Source organism: Ruditapes philippinarum, unplaced genomic scaffold, assembly GCF_026571515.1.
Source record: "Ruditapes philippinarum isolate M1 unplaced genomic scaffold, ASM2657151v2 ctg407_1_1_1_1, whole genome shotgun sequence".
In the NCBI taxonomy this organism is placed as follows: domain Eukaryota; kingdom Metazoa; phylum Mollusca; class Bivalvia; order Venerida; family Veneridae; genus Ruditapes; species Ruditapes philippinarum.
In genome coordinates, this window is record NW_026857632.1 from 71,293 (window position 1) to 91,370 (window position 20,078).

Below are 20,078 nucleotides of genomic sequence, written 5' to 3' on the forward strand. Positions count from 1 at the left end.
TAAACAAAATTTGAAGTAATTCTAAATCTTTTTGAAAGTGCTGAAGACTTGACAAAGTCTATGTTTATGGCAAACTTGTCACCTGTCCAAATCCTTCAGTTGATATATTTAGCAGTGATAAAAATATATCATAACACCTTATATCATCTTTACTTCACATTTTATTTCAATCTTAACAGTTATTTATGACACCCTCTCAATGCCATAAGGGCATTTCTTCCAAATCAAATTACCTAACTTTAAGGCATATAGTCCACAGCTATTTTCATGTTGTGCAAATTTTATGACACACCAATAGTATGGATTATCTCCTTTAGAAACATTTAGTAGCCTCATTAGTCTTCTGGTTTTTAAAACTTTACAAAAATCTTGCAGGTAAGGCATTGTCTAACATAATTATAAGAACCAATATACACAAACAAAGATTCTGCAGGAAAGTTTGTGTTTAGTAAAGAAGGAAATACTTATTTGTTTAGGATTTAGTGTCATTTTCCAACAATGACACATCTTTGTTATGATGGTCAGATGCTATTGCTCCAAGCTTTTCACACTTAAGTAAATATCAATTTCCTGAGAAGCATTAACAGAATGATCTTAAATAAATTTTGGATTATGAACAGGCATCCATGTTCCAAAACCAAGAAAATCTAACATCTCATTGTCAAAGAAGGTTGGTCAGATTGCTTCCTTCTAAACTCTTTCTCAAGACAAAAAAGCCATAGTAAAAGGATTTGTTTTCTTTTAAACTTATCAAAAAGCATTAAAAGGAGACCAAATTTGGATATTTAACTAAAACGTATCAAACTTGTCACAAAGTAAACAAGTGATATTCCCATGATATATAAACATAAGTTCATAGAAATCATTCCCGGAAAAGAAAACATCTCGCAAATTGAATTATAAATGTTTTTTTTGCACCCAAATCTGAATTTTTGGGTGCAAAAAACATTAGGATTTGGAAAGGAAGCTTTTGTCAAGAGTTTGTTAGCAAGCAAATTCCAGTGTGTGACAAAAAATACAACAATCAAGATATCAATCTTAATGTTGTCAAGATAGTGTAAACAATTATTTGAGATATTTCACAGAAGCTGAGATTGTTAGCAGGGCGTGGAATAATGCTAGAGATAACCTCACTACAGTGGCTTCTATTACCACACAAACTGTTTATGCTGCTGTTACCAAAACATACCCGCTCATTTATCTATAATTATCTCAACATTCTAACATATCTAGGTTTCTCTTCTCAAAGTTTGCTTACAACAAAGCATTTTCTCTTTCAACAGTAACCTAATAATGTAACTGGCTACTGGGTAAAACGTTTTCAGGGGGAAAATGCAGACATCATGATTTCACTTTTATGACCTGATGACTCAAATTAGGTGACTTTATATCAATGTACAGTTGAGATAACAAGGTTAATATTGGCACTTGGCAATTTTTGTGCAATAATTAAGCTTTTTTATTTGACATTTGGCAATTCTGTCTTGCTTGTTTACAATTTATGTTCAAATTGTAAGTCTTTTTCTTTCTGATGATTGGCAATTCTGTCTTACTGATTGGCAATTTATGTACGATAATATTGCCTCACTTGATAATGACATTTTCTATTCTATATAAAGATAACTGTATGTCTGCTACTGTGACTGGATTCGTTTAGCAATTAATGTTTGAATATTCTTAATATATTTCTATCTCATAAAGATTTAAATAGAAATTGTTCAAGTTTTTCAAAATATTAATTTTGGCTCTTGAAAATTATTAAATGTATTCTGATACAGGGTTTGTGGGTTTAATTAATCATTTATGAATCTATATCAATTCAATACATACACAATAAAAGTATTATTTCATGATTTATGTTGACTTACATATTTTGGGACAAAAACTAAATTTAAAGTATTAAAATAAACACATTTTCTTGAAAAAGAGAAAAAATGTATACCGTAATAATAATAATCAAATAATCTATATATAATTCTAAAATCTTAAGAATTTAGTTATTTCATTTTTAGATATTTTTTTTTTTTACAAAATCATCACGCCTTCCAAATAAAACCTGAGCTTGCTGTAGGACGTACTGTAACATCATAAAAATGTCATCAGATAAAAGAAGTGACAGTATAACCAAGTAATTAGACTGTGTTATACAAACAATGTACTTTCTTATCTCTGAAAATATATCATAAAAAACTTGGTAACACAGCTATGACAACTTTTTTTATCAGCCAGATAAACCCTTTACATAATACAATTTTTAAGCATGTAATTTAAAGACTCTTTCCTTCAATAAATTTTTTGAACACCACAACTTTTATCAGGTGATAACATACTTTCAGCAAGCTTGAGAAGATTTCCCTCTTGTATTTTTCATTTTGTCTTTTATATTTTCATTTATCTTTGAATCAAAACGTTTGACCTTTTATATGAACTATGTGAGATAAAAAATTCATTATTTGTTGGCTTTGTTCTAACAGTTTTATCATAGATGACTTTCTGTGATAGGTTAGGTCACCTTTATAGTTAATATTATTCTGCCTGAAGATATTTTCAACAACTTTCCAAAAGTTTTATCAGATTGTTGACGAAAAAAACCCACTGTTCCCCAGGACTGTTTAAGTCTTAAACAATGACAAAAAGAGACAGGGTTAAAGTTTATGTGTATATAATAAGCATGATCATCGCAAAACTGCCCTATCTCAATAAAATTTACAAAAATAAATAAAACCTTTTTGTGATAAATGCTGTATATTGTCCCATTAATTCAAAATCCGAAGGGAAGAGTTTATAGCAGACTCAGTAGTGTTTCATTTAAATGCTGATCATACTGACAGAATGATGGATGCACGGCTAATTAGAATTCAGAATATGTAAATTAGGCAAACCATCACCGAGACATATACAGATCTTTAACTTGACAGCGTACATTCAAATATGTATGAAGAAGTTAAATATGTTTTGAATCAACTGCCTCGTTTTTCACTTAACGTCAAACCATGACAAAACATTTCATGTATACAGACTTAACTAAGTATGCTCACAGTGTGGCTATTTTATTTATTAATAGATATTTACCAGTACTGCTTGACAAAAACAAATCAATTCAGTATTATTTTTTTCTTCATTTTCTGAGAGTATGGGGACCAAATAATTTAAAGTTCTGTTCAGAAACACCCCATTTACGGAGATACTATAGTGATCAACTAACAGCAAACATTAGCTGATCTTCTTCCAACATTCAACCAGATCACAAGATTTATGACTGTTTTAACTTATACTAGTTAATACCCAAGTCAAAATGGAAAGAAAAAAAGAAAGAAAATACAAAAGTTAAAGAAAAATACAAAAAATACTGAAGATATAATGACCAGTTTAGCAACCTAATAATTGTGACAACAAATTTGGCAATGAGTAATGAGCAAGAAGTCAAGAGTGGTCTTTAAGTCATCAATTACCTTAGTGGTCCATAATTACTGGCTGATCAACTTAATTACATGGACATTTGTCATTTCTTGGACAGATCCTTTTAACAAGAAAAACAATTAATGTTTCCAAAAAGCTTTCTGTATGAAGGAATTTCTCCCCTGGGATCCATATATTAACTGGAGACAATTTTATAAGTTTGCAGTGATATATTAAAGAACCTTTTTTCAACAGCATAGAGTTACAAAAAGATACACAAATTCTTCAGTACACTGTCAAGGTCATCTACATGAAAGGTGACGTATATGACAAACATCCAGCTTTGCTGCTTATGAGGTGCTCCTCCACATATCATTTCAGTACTTAACATTAGCTAGAATATGTGTAAAACCACCAAACTTACTTAAGCTACATGGATAGCTTTTTCACATGGAAGAATTATTAATGGTCAATGGCACAGGACTTGAATCCACAGCTAACAATTACAGACTTGCACAAGTTGATCTTTAACACTTTCATCTCTTCAAATGACCATGCAGCTGTGACGTCTTAAGGACCTTCAAACTTGAAAATTTAAACCATTAGAACAAGAGTAATGTATAATTTTATTAATATTGTCAACAGAACCTCTAATAAATCCATAAATTTTATGGACAGTAATGAAAAACCAAAGGAAAAATGACAGGAAATAAAAATGCGTCAAGTGCCCCACAAGGTGTTGTTTCCAACAGAATAAGTGGACCATAAATTTTTGGCTTGATGAGTAATTCAGCAGAGGCAATTTAGCAACATAATTGTGGCTATATTTTACCACTCACATCGACTGACAGCAATAATTTCTAGTTTTGATACATAATTGATGACCGACACTGGTCAAGCTACGTGTGCCACATGGTCAACTGGTCTTACTTCTATCAATTCATTGTCCAGATTTGTACAATGGTGAAAAAACTGATGTATAATTTAGAAAATAATTCACTGACCCAGAAAAATTCATCAGATTCTTTCCCCTGAGATTATTATTATACTTATTTAATATTCAAAATTATTTTGGCTTCTGACTACATGATGTGAATAATTAATGTTAAATGCACTTCATTAAAAGCAATTATATATCCAACAACTGCAGTGTCAAAATAATTGGTAGCCAATTTATTTGTACAATTGTCAGACTGTGCAACACTTAGGGCAATGTCATGCAAGCAAAACTTTAACAATACAGATTCAAAAGTAAAATAATAACATGATGAAAGTACCAATAATTTAACAAAGGAATTTCTAAAATGTTATCCTGTAATGAATCACAGAGATGATGAAGTTCCCCAGGAAATGTTATCACCTTCATTAAAAGAAGCATTCTAACACGGGAAGAAGCACCTGCAGAATGTATTTCCTTAAGACAATTCTTAAGTAACAACCATTCCTGAAAATTGATTGGTGTATAAACAATGGTATCTATATAATTCATCATGTTGATATCTGATCACAATAATGAGACAGGATTGTATATACAAGGTCTATCATCAGTCTATTACCAGACACAGTAATCATCAGCAACTGAATTCTCTCCCAGTGAGTGAAAGGCACCACCTGATTTACCTTATCACAATCAGCAGGAAAAAACTTGAAACATTTAATAGAGTTGTTATACTGCTAGTATCTCCTGTCAAAAAATCTTAATCAAGATGAATAATGCAGCTGCAAAGAAACCTCCAACATATTTTTTCTAGATGTCTGGACGTGTTAATTTCCTCTCTGATAGTAGTAATTATTACAAAATGAGATGTTAATGCATTTTAACAGCTAAAACAGCATTTGTCCTGATCCTTATATACTTTTATTTTTTATTTTCAATTATGCACAATTATACTACCAAAACTCGGTATAGAACTATACATGTACCTGTTTCCTAAAAATTCCTAAAAACTTCAGCATGAGTTTACAATATATTGTTCCCCTTGTGGCCGAGGGGTTTTCTTTACAGGTTAAGGCATCTATGAATTGCAGCCACCATTAAGCCCTGAGCATGATTTACTGGCGGAGAAATACCTGAGGCTTACCCCCATTAACATGAGTGGACACCATTTACATGTGTGGACATCATTTACATGTGTGGACATCATTTACATGTGTGGACACCATTTACATGTGTGGACATCATTTACATGTGTGGACATCATTTACACGAGTGGACACCATTTACACTAGTGGACACCATTTACATGAGTGGGTGCCTGGGGTATAACAACTGATGTTATATGCAGCTGGATAGCTTTCTCACATGAAAGAATCCAAAGTCCATGGATCGAAGTCATTTTCGACTCAACAAAGATCATGATTATTAACTCGCATGGAACAAAAAATATAAAAAATTAAATTTTGAACTGTAAAACAACAAAATGTATATGATGTGATATTATGTTTTTGAAACTCAATATTAACTGAAGTTTTTAAAGCTGCCTCATTAGATGTACTTTTCTGCTAAAATGTTTACTGAATCAATCTTTAAATGGCTGCAATATAATCAACTTGTCATGAATTAACTTTAGGTTGGACACAGCGGTGTCCAATAAAACCTTAGATTACACAGACCAGAAAAAAAAGAGAAATATTGGAAAGCACTTTATGCTCATAAAAATGCAAATTTTTATTGATGTTTTTTTTTCACCGATTCATCATTTCATTAACATGGACATCTTAAAGTGATTTATTCGCAATCTATATCATAAAAGTGATTGCAATGTCAGGGTGTCAAGCCGAGTTTCCTCACAGTGAAACCATTTTGGCATATGAAGATTGGGAATTCATGTGGAAATAAAATCCTCTTGCACACACAATGCAAGCATGTACATCAACGGCTTATAACATCAGACCATCGGCTATATTTTATCCTATTTTAAGATTATTGTAGTAACTGAGAAATAAAATTTTGTTTGTTGAAAATATAAAATCTAACATTTGATGTTTGTGTCATGCAATACCAAAATCGCTCCATTGCATTTTTACAAATATTGTATATATATGATAAGCCTGATGTTGATGACAGTAGTAAGCAAATTGAGAAATAAGCCACCTTCAAATTTCCAAATGAAACATTTGACTAAAGATTCAGAAACCCTAGGAGTGTTATTGTAATAACTGAGTTTATGGGAATTGGGACAGAATTCTTCATTGTATTGGCCACATTGTATTGGCCATTTATTAAGTTGACAATCTTCTATTATGAACAAACCTTATTGGTGTGGTGACCTATTTTTCAAATGTTTTTAAAGTAGTAATTTGTAAATAACAAATGAAATAAATTCTACTTATACATTAATAATAAAGATCTACCGTAGATATCATGAAAAAGGTTTTAGTGATCAAATATACATTTAGTCAATGTATATAAAAATTATAATATTTAATGTACCCAATAAAATAAATGGAGCCATACTGTCCTTGGAAATTACTTAACACGAGAATCATCCATCAATAACATAAAGTATTAAAATGAATGTCTGAAAGTATATCTATGATAAGACTTAATTATTGTTCAATTGGCTCCTTAGTGACTGGTAGGAATGTCCAATGCAATATCTCAACAGTGAATATGGGAGCAAGCATATTCCTACAAGAAGGCCATGATGTAAAACATGTAATGAGTGAAGTCCCAAATGAAACAAAAACATCATTTTATAGTTGATTACCTATGCTGATTACAAATTCACTTTTTTATCCAGCATCTGAGAATAAACTAATCTTTGAAGGTTTTTTTTTATGAATTATCCAAATGAAAACTGCCACATTGTTCATCTCTATAGTGTATTGATGATACAAAAAAACTGCAAGAACTAATTAATGATCAGAAGTATAGAATTGTGTATCAATGGGTAGACTGAGAACATTTTGGCTTTTTTCTTTGTAGGTAATGACTTTGACAGACAAGGGTGTTGATGGCTATCTCTATGTTAAGTGCTTTTAACTTTCACTTTACCATGATTGCACACACAAATGTTCCAATTTTTCTTAGACAATAATTATGATCTTAAAAGTGCTTTTAAGTTATTCAGCAGAGGTGAAGGCACTGAGTGAGTGATCTTTGAAGATCAAAAGAAATGAGATTTTTCAGTAACTGTTGAAAAAATGAAACATATTCAATTTAAATGCAAGACGGAAATTTCATATAACAAAATCTAGACAAAATGTAAAAACATTGTACTGTATAACATAAAAAAATTTCATTCAATCACTGGTTACATAATTTAAAGATTGCTTTATCAAATTTAATTGTTTATAAAAAATAATTTTCTTGCTCTTTTTCACATAAAATAAATAATGTAGAAAGATGTCAATTAATATAACAAATAAAATCTAAATAAATCATTCATGACAAAAACACTATGATTATTATTAAAGTTTGCGGTAATCATTATAAAACACTAAAAGTGACACATTATATTAGTAATTTTTGTGAGTACACAATATCTTAATCATCTACTGATTCCAATAAGGGAAAAATACCATCCTTTTTTTACAGTTCACCAGAAATGTCAAAATTAATCGACCCAAAATTACTCCGCTCTTCGTTGCACTTCAAAAGGAAATATTTCGGATTGGAAAATATGCGAAATGACAAAGAAAACATCTTTTGTTATTTTGCGAAATTATTTATTTCCTATGGAAATTGATATGGATGTTAGAGAGGGTCGAGCGAGAGCAATGTTTTCTATGTGACCATTGTACGGTAAACCAACTTGGTTTTCATCATGCAATGTAACCATTTGTCTGTCTGTAAGTAATACTTAGTAAGAGTAAAGGTGGCCAAAATAAAATCAAATTTTATGAATATTTATGTTTATACTTGTAAGATGACATCAGGATTTTTTACCAATAATTATTCATTTATTTGATAAGTTTAAGTACAAGTGGAAAATTATGTGGAGCTTTGTAACATCTGCACATTCCCATCTTGTAATGCTTTTATGACTAAATTTCCCCCATTATGCTTTGCTGAAAGGATATTATAATCTAACAGTAAGAAAAGCAAGGATAATAAACTTGTAAAAAGTTCAACCCTAGCAACCCGTTACAACAAATTTAATTCAGCAGAATGAATGTTTCCGCAATGTTGTTCCATTGATTTCAAACTTTACTTTTTCTTTTTGTACGAAAACAGAAAAATCATTATCAGCTTTAATTCAAGCTAAATGTTATTACAACCTTACCACTGACCTTTCACAAGACACCATAGGGCCAGTTGATCACTTCACTACAGCCTGCTAAATCTAACAAAAGATATTTCACACTTGGCGGTGACTATAATCGGGACAAATGATAGTGTCCACTTAATTATGGACAGCAATTTTGACAGCCGCGGGTGCCAGTAACATGATCAACTACAGCTCGGACATGAACACTGGCCACGAAAACCTTGTTTAAAATGTCAACAGAAAGGACGATGAAACATTTCGAAAACTCGAAATGTTATAAATTTATATCATTTTTGTAAATGTGTCTTCGTCTTCAATGAGCCATCTCATCCTGACCCCGGGCTTGACTAGTTTTTCAGATCGAACCTACTGATATCATTCTCCAAAGAGCAAAGTAATTTCGTGTAATTTAAAAACTTATCTGAAAAGGTGATCTTAGTGTGTTAGAAAGGACATCTCGTGAATGATATATTTGTGGTGAAAATAGCAAATGTATTGGTTCACGTGTCAAATGATTGCTGTCAATTATCTCAATAATTGTAACTAAATGAATCAACAGCTAGAAATTCCTACTTCTGTAATTACTGTAATTATAGAACTCTTCAAGGTAAATAATTGTACACTAATAAATTGTTGTAGGTGACATACACAATGCTTTGATTTTAAGAAAAAAATGTAATTCTTCTTTTAACAAAAACATTTGAAGTTAAATACATTTCATCTAAATAACTCCCTACTTATTTTTGGGTGAATTATAATTCCCTCTGTAAGTTACAAAGAAAAACAGAGTTATGTTAATAGCTATCAAAAATGATTTATATATATAATGCCAAGTGATTTTCATCACATAATCAAAATATTCGCTTCTAAAAGACCTTGTAATATCTCTACAAAAGACTTTCAAAATATTGTCATGTATTTCAGATATACCCACTGATAACATTGAAAAATTTGTCAGCAATATTCAGTGTACAAATCCTTATTATCAATTGTAAGGCGTTATATATATTTCTAGATCAATATTTGAAATATGGAGTGAATCTTTTATCTTGGACGTATAAGTACTCTTGGCCGCGATTCAATTTCTTAAGTCAATAATGTTTTCATCGAAACCAATTTATAGATAAGAAGTGGATTTCTTATTTCACCAAAACTGTTGTAATACAAAGTACCAAAATTGAACATAATTTACAATGTATTAAACAAAAAGATGACAAAATGTGCAGAAATAAATTTTTGCCAGAAGAAAACTAGCTATAACTGTCACCTATTTAACAATAAAATTAATGGTGAACTTGTGTTGCCAACATTAAAAGAGATTAGCAGATTTATAAACAAGAAACCTATGCTTGAAGTAATGGATTCACATTACATTTTATCACATTATTTATTATGTTTTCATCACATTTTGCTAATAACATACAATAAAAAATTTCTTCTACAGCAACAGCTACATGAGGTTATCTGTGAATGACTGGAGATGTTCACAAAAGAATTGAACACTATTATTGCCAAAAAATAACAACAATAAATAAACCATCAAACAAACAAAATATCAGGCAAACTTATCAACATAGGTTTTTTTCTGGCAATTTTATTAATCATTTTCTATATCAATTTTGTTGACTTTTCAGTATCAAAAGTGAAAAGAAGAATTTGCAATGTAAGACAAAACTTTAAAAGTCACATGAAAGCATAACTGCTTAAAATACTGTGTGAACATATTTCTTTTTTTTTAATATATATTTTTATACACATGAAATACATATATCATTATGAATCACCAGTAAAAACTTTAAAAATGTGGCTTATAATGGGACACACAAAGCACTAGCCGTGTAACAGTAATAATTTAATACCCGCATAACAGTTATAATTTAACACCCGTCTATCAGTACATACAAAGAGTTTCAGATAATTTAATTAATTCAATAAAGCTCTTATGAAACCATAAACACATGAATCTGATAGGGCTACTACAATAAGATTAAAATAATCAAAGACCCAAAGCCATGAGAATTTTGAAGCAAGTGATTGACAAAGAAATGGTGGGATTACTTAATTGATAACTTGAAGTAGTCTGCAAGATAAACCTTCAGTTATTTCTGATATCACTAATTCCTCTAAAGTCAAAGTCTTTTCACCAAGTGTTAATCCTACTTTTGGTCAGTAAATACTTAATCATAGAAATGAAGAATGGGGGTGTAACAAAAAGTTTACTTTTATCTACTAGTAAATCAAACAGGCTTGTTGACTTCATTGTTGAAATGTATATGCATTATTACAATTTTGATTTACACAGTGACAGATTTTCAAAGGTTTCGGTGATCTGTGAGATTTTGTATATTGAAGTTTTGTAAGATAATAAATATATGTATGTTGATAAATATTTAAGTCATGACATTTGTTACAATATACCGATGACTCATAATGTTCAAAAGTACAAAAATATTAAATTATAACCTGTCAACTTCCAACAGTCTCTATTTCCTATTCTTTTTAGATTATAGGTAGATATAATATTGCATTGCAAAATCAAATAATTAAAAGAATGGAATGTATTTAACAATTTAGCAGAACTTACAAAATCACTTCACAACATTTTATTTTTTTCAACAAAGACCAATTTTTCATAAAAAAACCCCATGATATAACAATAATTATAAATAGAACATAAATTGATACAAAAGAAACATTTAGAAACAATTCAATTAAGTTGAAATAGAAATCACTGTGTCTCTTTAAAAAATGCCCAAAGTTTGGTTTTTTTTAAATTGAATTAGAGCTTTGAATTTTTGCATGATTGTAAAACAGGATAAAATAAATCTGTATTTGCTCTGTTGACTTCACTTTAAGGTAACTATAGAAACTTACGAAAAACAATAGGCTAGCATAAAGATCGTAAATATGATAAAAGTATCAATTAATGTGACACAAAATTTATTTGTACATGTATAATGTAGTGACTCGAAAATGTATAATGGTTGGGTAAAAATAAACCAGTAATTCAGTAATATTAAACTTGACATGGCCTTCCATTATGAGGATATATTTTCTTTGTAAATGAAATCAGACAAAACTTTTAAAATGGATAATTCGCTAGATTTTAATTGACTGGGTAGAAATTTGATCCAATAATTTCGCATTTGTTGGGCGATATTTAAAGCTAGATCTGCCAGATAGAATGCAAGAGCCTTCAAGCTATAATTATTTACTAGTTTCCTTCACAAAGGACCTTCAGCCGCATAACAAACAGTCTATTGAAATATTTTTCAAACCCTATTCTCATTGCTAAAGGACAGTTCTATAATCACTTATTGTTATAAGTAGAATTTTGTTGACTTTTCAGCTTTTACTGTAAGGGAATATTCTGTGGATTGACTATTTAAAGGCATAAATATAGCAAAGAATTTTTAAACTGAAGTCTGAGGGTATACCAAGTGCAAACTTCTTCATTTAATTAAAAAGCAAGCATTTTTTAAAAGTAATTATTTCAACATTCAAAGTTAAAATTGTACTTCAAATTCATGTATATATTTTGACCATATATATTAATGGCAATCATTTGAATAAAAATAAATTTATGAATAAAAAGATAAAAGGGAACATGGTAAATAACTATAATTTCGTAGTAATTACTAGAATTATTTTATGTATTTTTAAAGAAATTAATTTTCTAGAATTATTATAAATCTGTAATTGTACTTTTGCTAGAGCCCTTTTATCTTACAACTTTGTGTTAATATTGCAAATTTATAGAATCAATGGTTATATTTAGTCACCAGATAGTTGCATGATATAAATAATCAAATAAAGAAAAATTTAAGTAAGTTAATTTTCAATCATTCACTTAATTGGCCAGCGCCCAAATTCACAATTCATTTTGAATGACTAGATGTAAAATAAAACTCCCAAGTGGTCAAGTAAATATTGAAATAAACCCAGTAATCCCCCCTTATATGTGTTCAAAAACAAAATGACCACTTCATAAGTTTATTGCAAAAATACTTTACAAATAAAATATGTTTAATTTCCTTTTTAATGTACAAAAATATAGATAAAAGATATAAAATTATCTTTATTTCTTTCCTTATTAGATATATAAGTGATAATAATAACGCAATATAATCAATAAAAGATGAAGTAAGAATTTTCATTATAATATATTTTCAACGATCTTCATCTTTAAAGGGACTCAACTGCATTTTTTTTACATAAAAGAACTGGGAATATTTGTTTAAGATTTTTACACCATTTGATGTAGGTCTATACTATTATCTTTCATGCGAAATTCCAGATCTTTCGCTCACACAGTTTTTGCAGAATAATTTTTAATCATACAAGATCACCTGAACATAAAAAGTATTAAACCATTTAAACTGAAAACAGACTTAGAGTCGCACTAATTAAATTTTTAGCATATTTCTTATTCATCTTTTAAATATTTTTCTATTTTAATTGCCCCAGTATGTAGTAAAGTTATGTTAATTTTTCAAATTTCATGTTTTTAGGCATCTAGCTTGACCTCAATGGAGTTTTTTTTAATTTTCTAAGAAAAAAAAAAATCACAAAAAGCTTATTGTATCAAGCATTATAATAACTGTGACAAAAGTTAATGAATAGGAAAATAATTTTGCATTTATTTAGTACCGGAGATGACAGTAAATGCCGTATGTTGGTGAGAAGAAGACATTGTTATGATACAAAAGAGATTATCAAGAGATTAATCAGATTATCTTAATTGCTAACAGCTCATACACAACATGTTTTTGCACAATACCTGACAGAAATAGATGGGTGCGGTAAAAATATTACATTCAAATATGACAGATTATGACACACTGTGCAATGATGCTGATGTCAACTTTTGTTTTTTCATATAATACCAAATGTACTTTTATATATAATAAAAGCAAAGCTAAGAGCATTGTTTTTTTTCTGGAAATAAGCACTGGGGAATGGAGGATGAATCAACCAAAATATCTATGATAGTAACATTGAATACACTTAGAAAATTCTTTTTCATTATGAAATTTTTCACATTTAAATGAAAAAGTTTAAAGCAAAAAGCAAAATTTTTTCGGGCCCGTTTCTTTTCCTATCAAAAAAAATTAAAATTTAAAAACAAAAAAAAATATTTTCAAAAAATAAAAGAAGAATGGGTAAAAAAGAAATTTTAAAAAAAAAGGGGTTATCTTTAAACCGGGAAAATAAAAACAAAGTAAATTAAAGCTCCCATAAAAGGGCAAAAAATTCTCAAAAAAAACCCAAAGACAGATGAAAAAAAGGAAAATCCCAATATGTACCCAAAAAAACCCCCCAAAGAAAAAACTGAGAAAAAAAAAATTCTGAACCAGAAAAAAATTTTAAATTCAAATTTTTAAATGTTAAATTTTCTCAAGCTTTTCCCAACTTTTAATTTTTGTTGTCTTTTCAAATTTTTTTTTGGACTATTTAAACCATTCATTAATATTCTGACAGCGGCTATAGTTTATTAACTGACTCCACTATGCAGTGCGAGACTATTTATTGGACTTAATTGGATTTTCAAGAAACCATATATTTGATCAATTAAAGATCTTGCTCTAGGCTCACTTATCAACAACAGCGCATAGTTACTGCTATGGGTGTTTAACACATAAATCAATTACCACCACCATGTCCTTTTACACATGTATGACAATCAGGTATGATGACAATGGCTGGACATCAGATGACCTATTACTGCCCCCAACATGGACACTGTCTCATTGCTGTACTGGACATCTCTCTATTGTTGTGGTCAAAATTTATGTCCCTATAAAATCTACATTAACCCCTTATAAAGGTATTTCTGACCTTTATCATGAACAAATCAGTATGACTTCTATAATTTCTATCATTGCATCACAGTTCTGTGACAAGAGTTACTATTCTAATCATACAAAAAAAAACTCCCAAAAAACATGTGTTCCTAAGTGAATTTACCACATAAATCTTAATTGAAGAACTAATAAATTACAATATTTTATATCTTTGGATGCTTATTTGATTTTAAAATGACCCTTATGAAATTGAATTTCTCTTTAGAACATTTTCTGTAGACTGGTAGTTACAAATCTACATCAAATGAAATGGCAGTAAAAACATGAATAACCTTAGCAAGGAGAGAGAATTAGTTGAATATATCAAACAAGAAAACAGGTTATTTTATCAACATTAAAAAAGAGCAGTACCGCCAAACTCTTGATTCAAATGATGCATTCAGCTAAAACGGCCATTTCAGATGTTTTCCATACAATATTCAAGAAGAATTTCAACCTATGATGCATATCAAAGAGTCATTTATAAAACAAGCCAGTATGTGTGGATGTAAAAATGGATTTCATATGAACTACTTTAGATACTATCTGCCCATTCAACTTTGAAAAGCACATGTATGCATTAATGAGGTTTTGAAAGAAGAACGATAAAAACCTTTTTTTTGATGTAGCTCTGAGGGAGTGTAGATGTTTTCAGAAGTAGGAATTCAACTAAAGCTTATCAATTGGCACAAGAAAGAGCATTTGCAAGTGAAAGCAGCCAAATTCAATCTATCAGAGCAATGATCATTTTCCAACAATTTTCAACACTGCCAATGCAGGTTTCAAAACTGATTTTCATTTTTTTTTTCTCTGCAGTAATTTTCTCTTTTTAATGTTGGATAAAAAAAGGCATATATATAGATGATTTAAACTGACTGAGAAATAAAATATTATTTGTAATAATGAAAATTTACGTCAAGTTCTAGGATTTAATTTGTACTTTTAAAGTTATTGAGAGTATTTAAAGGAACAAAGTCGTGATTCAATAATTATTAATCAATATTATAATTGCTTCAATTAGCTGACAGCATTTTGCATTCATCACAATCCTTCTTAAAGGCTAAAAGTGAAATGGAATTTTTCCAATTTCTATAAGCTGATTTCTCATTTTTCAATCTTGTGTAATATATAAGCCCTACAGGGACAATTTTCAACAGAACTTCTCCAAATAAATGTAAAACATTAAGATGAAATGCAAACACTATGACCAGGTCTGAAAGCCTTTCAAACTTATTGAACAAACACCCCTACCAGTAAGATAAACAAAATACTACATCAAGGAACAAAATATGGTTTTATGAAATATTTACACTTTTATCACTAAAGAATAGAGAGGGGATTTAGCTAGGATAAAGAAAGAACAAAAAAACACCTAAAATTCCACCCAAAAAAACCAAATTTAAAATTTCATACGGGACTAAATCTAAAAAGAATGAAATATTTGTTTTGGGCGTTTGGAGTATTTAAATTAATTCTCGTTTCATGTTTTGGCCAAGAAATACACACTCAAAATCCCAACATAGTTTTCTGATTTTGTCAAATTCGTCTTCCGTGGGAAAGTTATTTTTTTTGACATAATTTGAACAATTTAGGATTTTAGGGCAATTTGGGGCCCCAAAATAAATGTTTCTTTTTGTAACCCGATACCTTCCGTTGGGGTTTTAAAAGTTTAATGGGGCCCAAAATTGGAAAACCTTTGGTTGAATTGCTAGGTTTAGCCATCTTCAATGTCTATTATATTACATCAATTTAGTGCTGGTTATTTTACAAAATGGTTTCCTGTTTCAGAATTAGACACATTATATTAAGATCTGCACTGAAGATAAAATAACATTCTTGCATGATAGAAAATTAAAACCTTTCAAAACAATTGTCTAGATTTGAACAAAAAAGACATACTGACATCTGAAAATAAGGCTACATGCAATGTGCAGCGTTATAAAGCAGTCGCTTGAACAGTAAAATACCTACAGAGTCATAAACACGTGTATATGTATATATATATGTATGTAAACTTTGTACTGTAATTGTCACACACACCTGTCTCATAATTTATACAAATATTACACTGGAGCAGAATATAGAATTTTCAAAGACAATTCGTCATCTAATATGCCCTAAGGTTGATTATAATCATAACAGACACCATGAAACAATCTTTCATTCACCTGCCACCACAATTATTTCAAAAAATAAAACCTTCTGAAATTTAGTTACATATACAAAAGATTCCAAAGCAAATTAAAGAAGACCGAACTTAAAAAAGAAAAACAGCATATTGATCCTCACATTGAAATATTATTTTATATATTAAATTATTTTTTATATAAAATATGCTTATTATCCAGAGGGAACCCTGACTTATAGTAGGGCACTTATAGGACATAATAAAATAAATGCCACAGTATGCATTGTTTTCTACCTTTTCCTGCAATATTTAAGCAGTTTTACTTAAACATGTCACACTAATCAGGCCAGGTAAACATTACCTACTCATACCAAACTTGCTTTATAAACACTCCAATTATCTCAAAGTTTCATTTCCATATCAGAGCTTTTATGTAGTTAAAGTATTTATATAATAAACCCATGTATCTTTAATCTTAGTTTAACTAAACAAATGCATTAGACTGAAAAGCTTTGTTTGTAGAAACAAATTAGATATGAACACTTCGCTGCATAGCCTAATTTGAGAACTGGAGACGAGGGTCTGAGCACTAAACAAACATCAATTGCAACTTATTTGGTCTTTACTTTGACAAAATTTCCAGAAATTATGTTAAATACTGTAATCATCTATTACACTGAAGCATTAAAGATGATTATAAATTATTTTAGGATAAATGATTTTAGTACAAAATGTATTCAGCTCATGAACTGACTCATGCTGGTTTATAGATTGAATAAGGTGTTGAATGTGTCATTTAAATACATTAGACATACTTGACTGATACCTTCACCTCTTGTTGTACAGATCTTAAATTTAAAAAATCTTAGAGTAGAACGTTTTTCCTTAGCTTACCTGTAAAAAGCATTCTCCAACAGCTATATTTTCTAGTACAGATGCATGGTAGAGGCTCTGGTCAAATGTCGGTTTCTTTATATTTATATACGAACAGACAATTGAACAGTAACCCACTAGAACTGCGGCGGCGGAACACCGTGATCTTTAGCTACGATTTTCCAAAAGAGGGCTGAGAATTTACTTCCACAATCAACTTGTCCCCCTTTGTTGTAACTAAATCCAGAAATTGGGATCCACTTGAAACCCAAATCAAATTTTCCCCTGCTGTTTTTTTTGGTAAGGAAAATCCTCGATTTTCACCATATCCATACTGAAGCCGCCCGAATAACTGACACTTCACTGGTTCTGACATTTTCATCTACCAGCCTCGTAAAAAGTTCTTACTGAATATAGGGGCATTGTCATTTATATCTAAAATTTGTAATAGGAAAGACTTGGAGGCTGAAAGTGGTGGGGAACCTGAATCAGCTGCAACCAGTGTCAGATTATAAACGGCCTTGCTCTCTCTATCCAGTGGCTGATCCACAAGTAGTTTAAATGTTCCACTACTTGTAGGTTCTAGTTTGAAGCGATTTTCTCCACCCTGCAGACTTACAGCTATATCTGAATTATCTGTATCTGGAGCCTCTGGATCACTGACAGATACTCTGGCAACCACAACTCCTTTTAGTGCATTTTCTGGAATTCTAGGAGTTGCATCAGAAGTAAGATAGGTAATATATATATTTGCTGGAATCTCATTAATATTCAACACTTCAATTTCAACGACAGCCCGAGATGGGTTGGTTTGATCACTAGCAATAGCTATAATTTGGTAATACTTTTTAGTTTCATAATCTAGAAGTTTGTCCAATGTAATAATACCAGAGACAGAATCTATCACAAAAACTCCATCAGGATTGCTCTTACTGTCTATAGAGTAGGTTATTTTTCCTTGATCTATCTGGTCAATATCAGTGGCTTGTACTTGAAGAACACTGGTTCCCCTTGTTGCGTTTTCAAATTTGGGTGCTGAAAATTTACTTTTATTAAATAGGCATAAATTTTCATTTTAAACATGATGGGTTTATATAATTGCATTTTTGAAATGAGAGCAAGGGGCTTTTCCCCCATCATAAACCTCCACTAACAATGTATAATGTGGCGTAGTTTCATAATCCAATGTTCCGTTCACAACTAAATCCAAAAGTACCTTCTGAGGGCCTGAATATCTGCCTTTAACATTCAATGCGTGGTCATCATTTGCAGACACAAACCTAAAGCCTTGGATGGTATTCTCACCTATGTCCTTATCTTGTACGCTTCCTAGGGAAAATATATGATGTGGTGCTCCTTCTGGAATACTTAAATATATTATATGATGGGGTGCACCATCAGGAACACTTAAATTTTTGTCCTGCAAAGAGAACACTGGGGCATTATCATTTATATCTAGAACAGTCACATTAATACATATATATCCTTCCCCTTTTTGTATTGAAAATGAAAAGGAATCATTTGTCTCCCTATCCAAGCTGCGTTTTGCTGTAATTAATCCAGTGCTGTAATTGATCTGAAAAACCTCTTTTACCCAATCTTCCAAAAAGAAAAATTCAGTATATGGCGGTCCTAAATTAGGATATCCCATAAAAGAAAGCCTTTCAGCAATGTTTCCAACTTCTGATCCTGGTGGCAGACCTTCTTTTAGCTCATACTTTAATGTTACTACAGCATTATTTGAACAGACTGCAGCAACATTTATAAGAAAGTGTGCCAACACGGCAACTATCAACTCCACTCGATTAACTCCGCACATTTTCATTCCTCTCTCAAACTGCAGGTGCATTTGATGTATTCATCAATTCCATTTGTGCTTTAATAACTCATTACAAATGTTGAATTCTTCTTTCCTGAAAATATGTGAATTCAAATTCTTTGAGATGATATCTAGCCAATATATAGATTTATAATAATAATAATCTATAATACAAAATAAATTAATAAAAACATAAATTATTTTAAAAATTATCCGCTTCATAAATCCAAAAATGAAACAGGTAAATTCGGTAAATGTTCTATTTTTAAAAACATATAAGATCAACTTTTAAACATGTAAGCCCTATACACTGATACATGTAGAACAGAACAAAATAATCACTAAAAATCAGTCTGTGTCGGACCTTTTCACAAGAACTCTGCTGTATAAACATATAATCAATAATTCAAACGAAAGATTAATACTATTCCATACCAAAATATATACTTGCACAAAAATAAGTTCCATTTACCCCTAAAATTTATTTTTATTTCACATTTTTGTAAAATCGCGGAGCACTCCGATGTCGGTGTTTACCATAACAATCTCCTTTGTAAAATGTGTACTGTACACTGATGAAAAGGATTTGATGTGTAAACGCCGAATCAGTAAGGAAAATATTTGTTATTACAAAGACATCTGTGCCCCTCATACCATATTTTCTTTATTCTATTTAAGTATAAATTATCAAATTATTGAGTAAATGAAAATAGTTGGGTCATATTTTAAGCGAACAATCAACACTAAATTTGTATACGGAAATAAAAATCTTTCCTTTCGATTTTAAAAGTCACGTGACTTAC

The 20,078-nt window shown here is 30.4% G+C and overlaps 2 protein-coding genes across 2 annotated transcripts in view; both read right to left on the minus strand.

Annotated features, from left to right (window-relative positions):
- Positions 1–17,571, minus strand: part of LOC132750418 (protein dachsous-like) — a 62,499-nt gene extending 44,928 nt beyond the window's left edge. The window contains exon 1 of the mRNA XM_060740395.1: positions 17,478–17,571. The gene's annotated coding sequence lies outside the window, so the exon portion shown is untranslated. The remainder of the gene's footprint in view (positions 1–17,477) is intronic.
- A 267-nt stretch (positions 17,572–17,838) lies between these two features.
- On the minus strand, positions 17,839–19,854 carry LOC132750425 (protein dachsous-like). The gene is made up of 3 exons (XM_060740409.1): positions 19,711–19,854; positions 18,559–19,369; positions 17,839–18,510 (listed from the first exon to the last, which is right to left on the minus strand). The coding sequence occupies exons 2-3, from the start codon at positions 19,303–19,305 to the stop codon at positions 17,839–17,841; spliced, it is 1,419 nt and encodes a 472-aa protein (XP_060596392.1). The 5' UTR covers positions 19,306–19,369; positions 19,711–19,854.
- Positions 19,855–20,078: the final 224 nt, after the last annotated feature.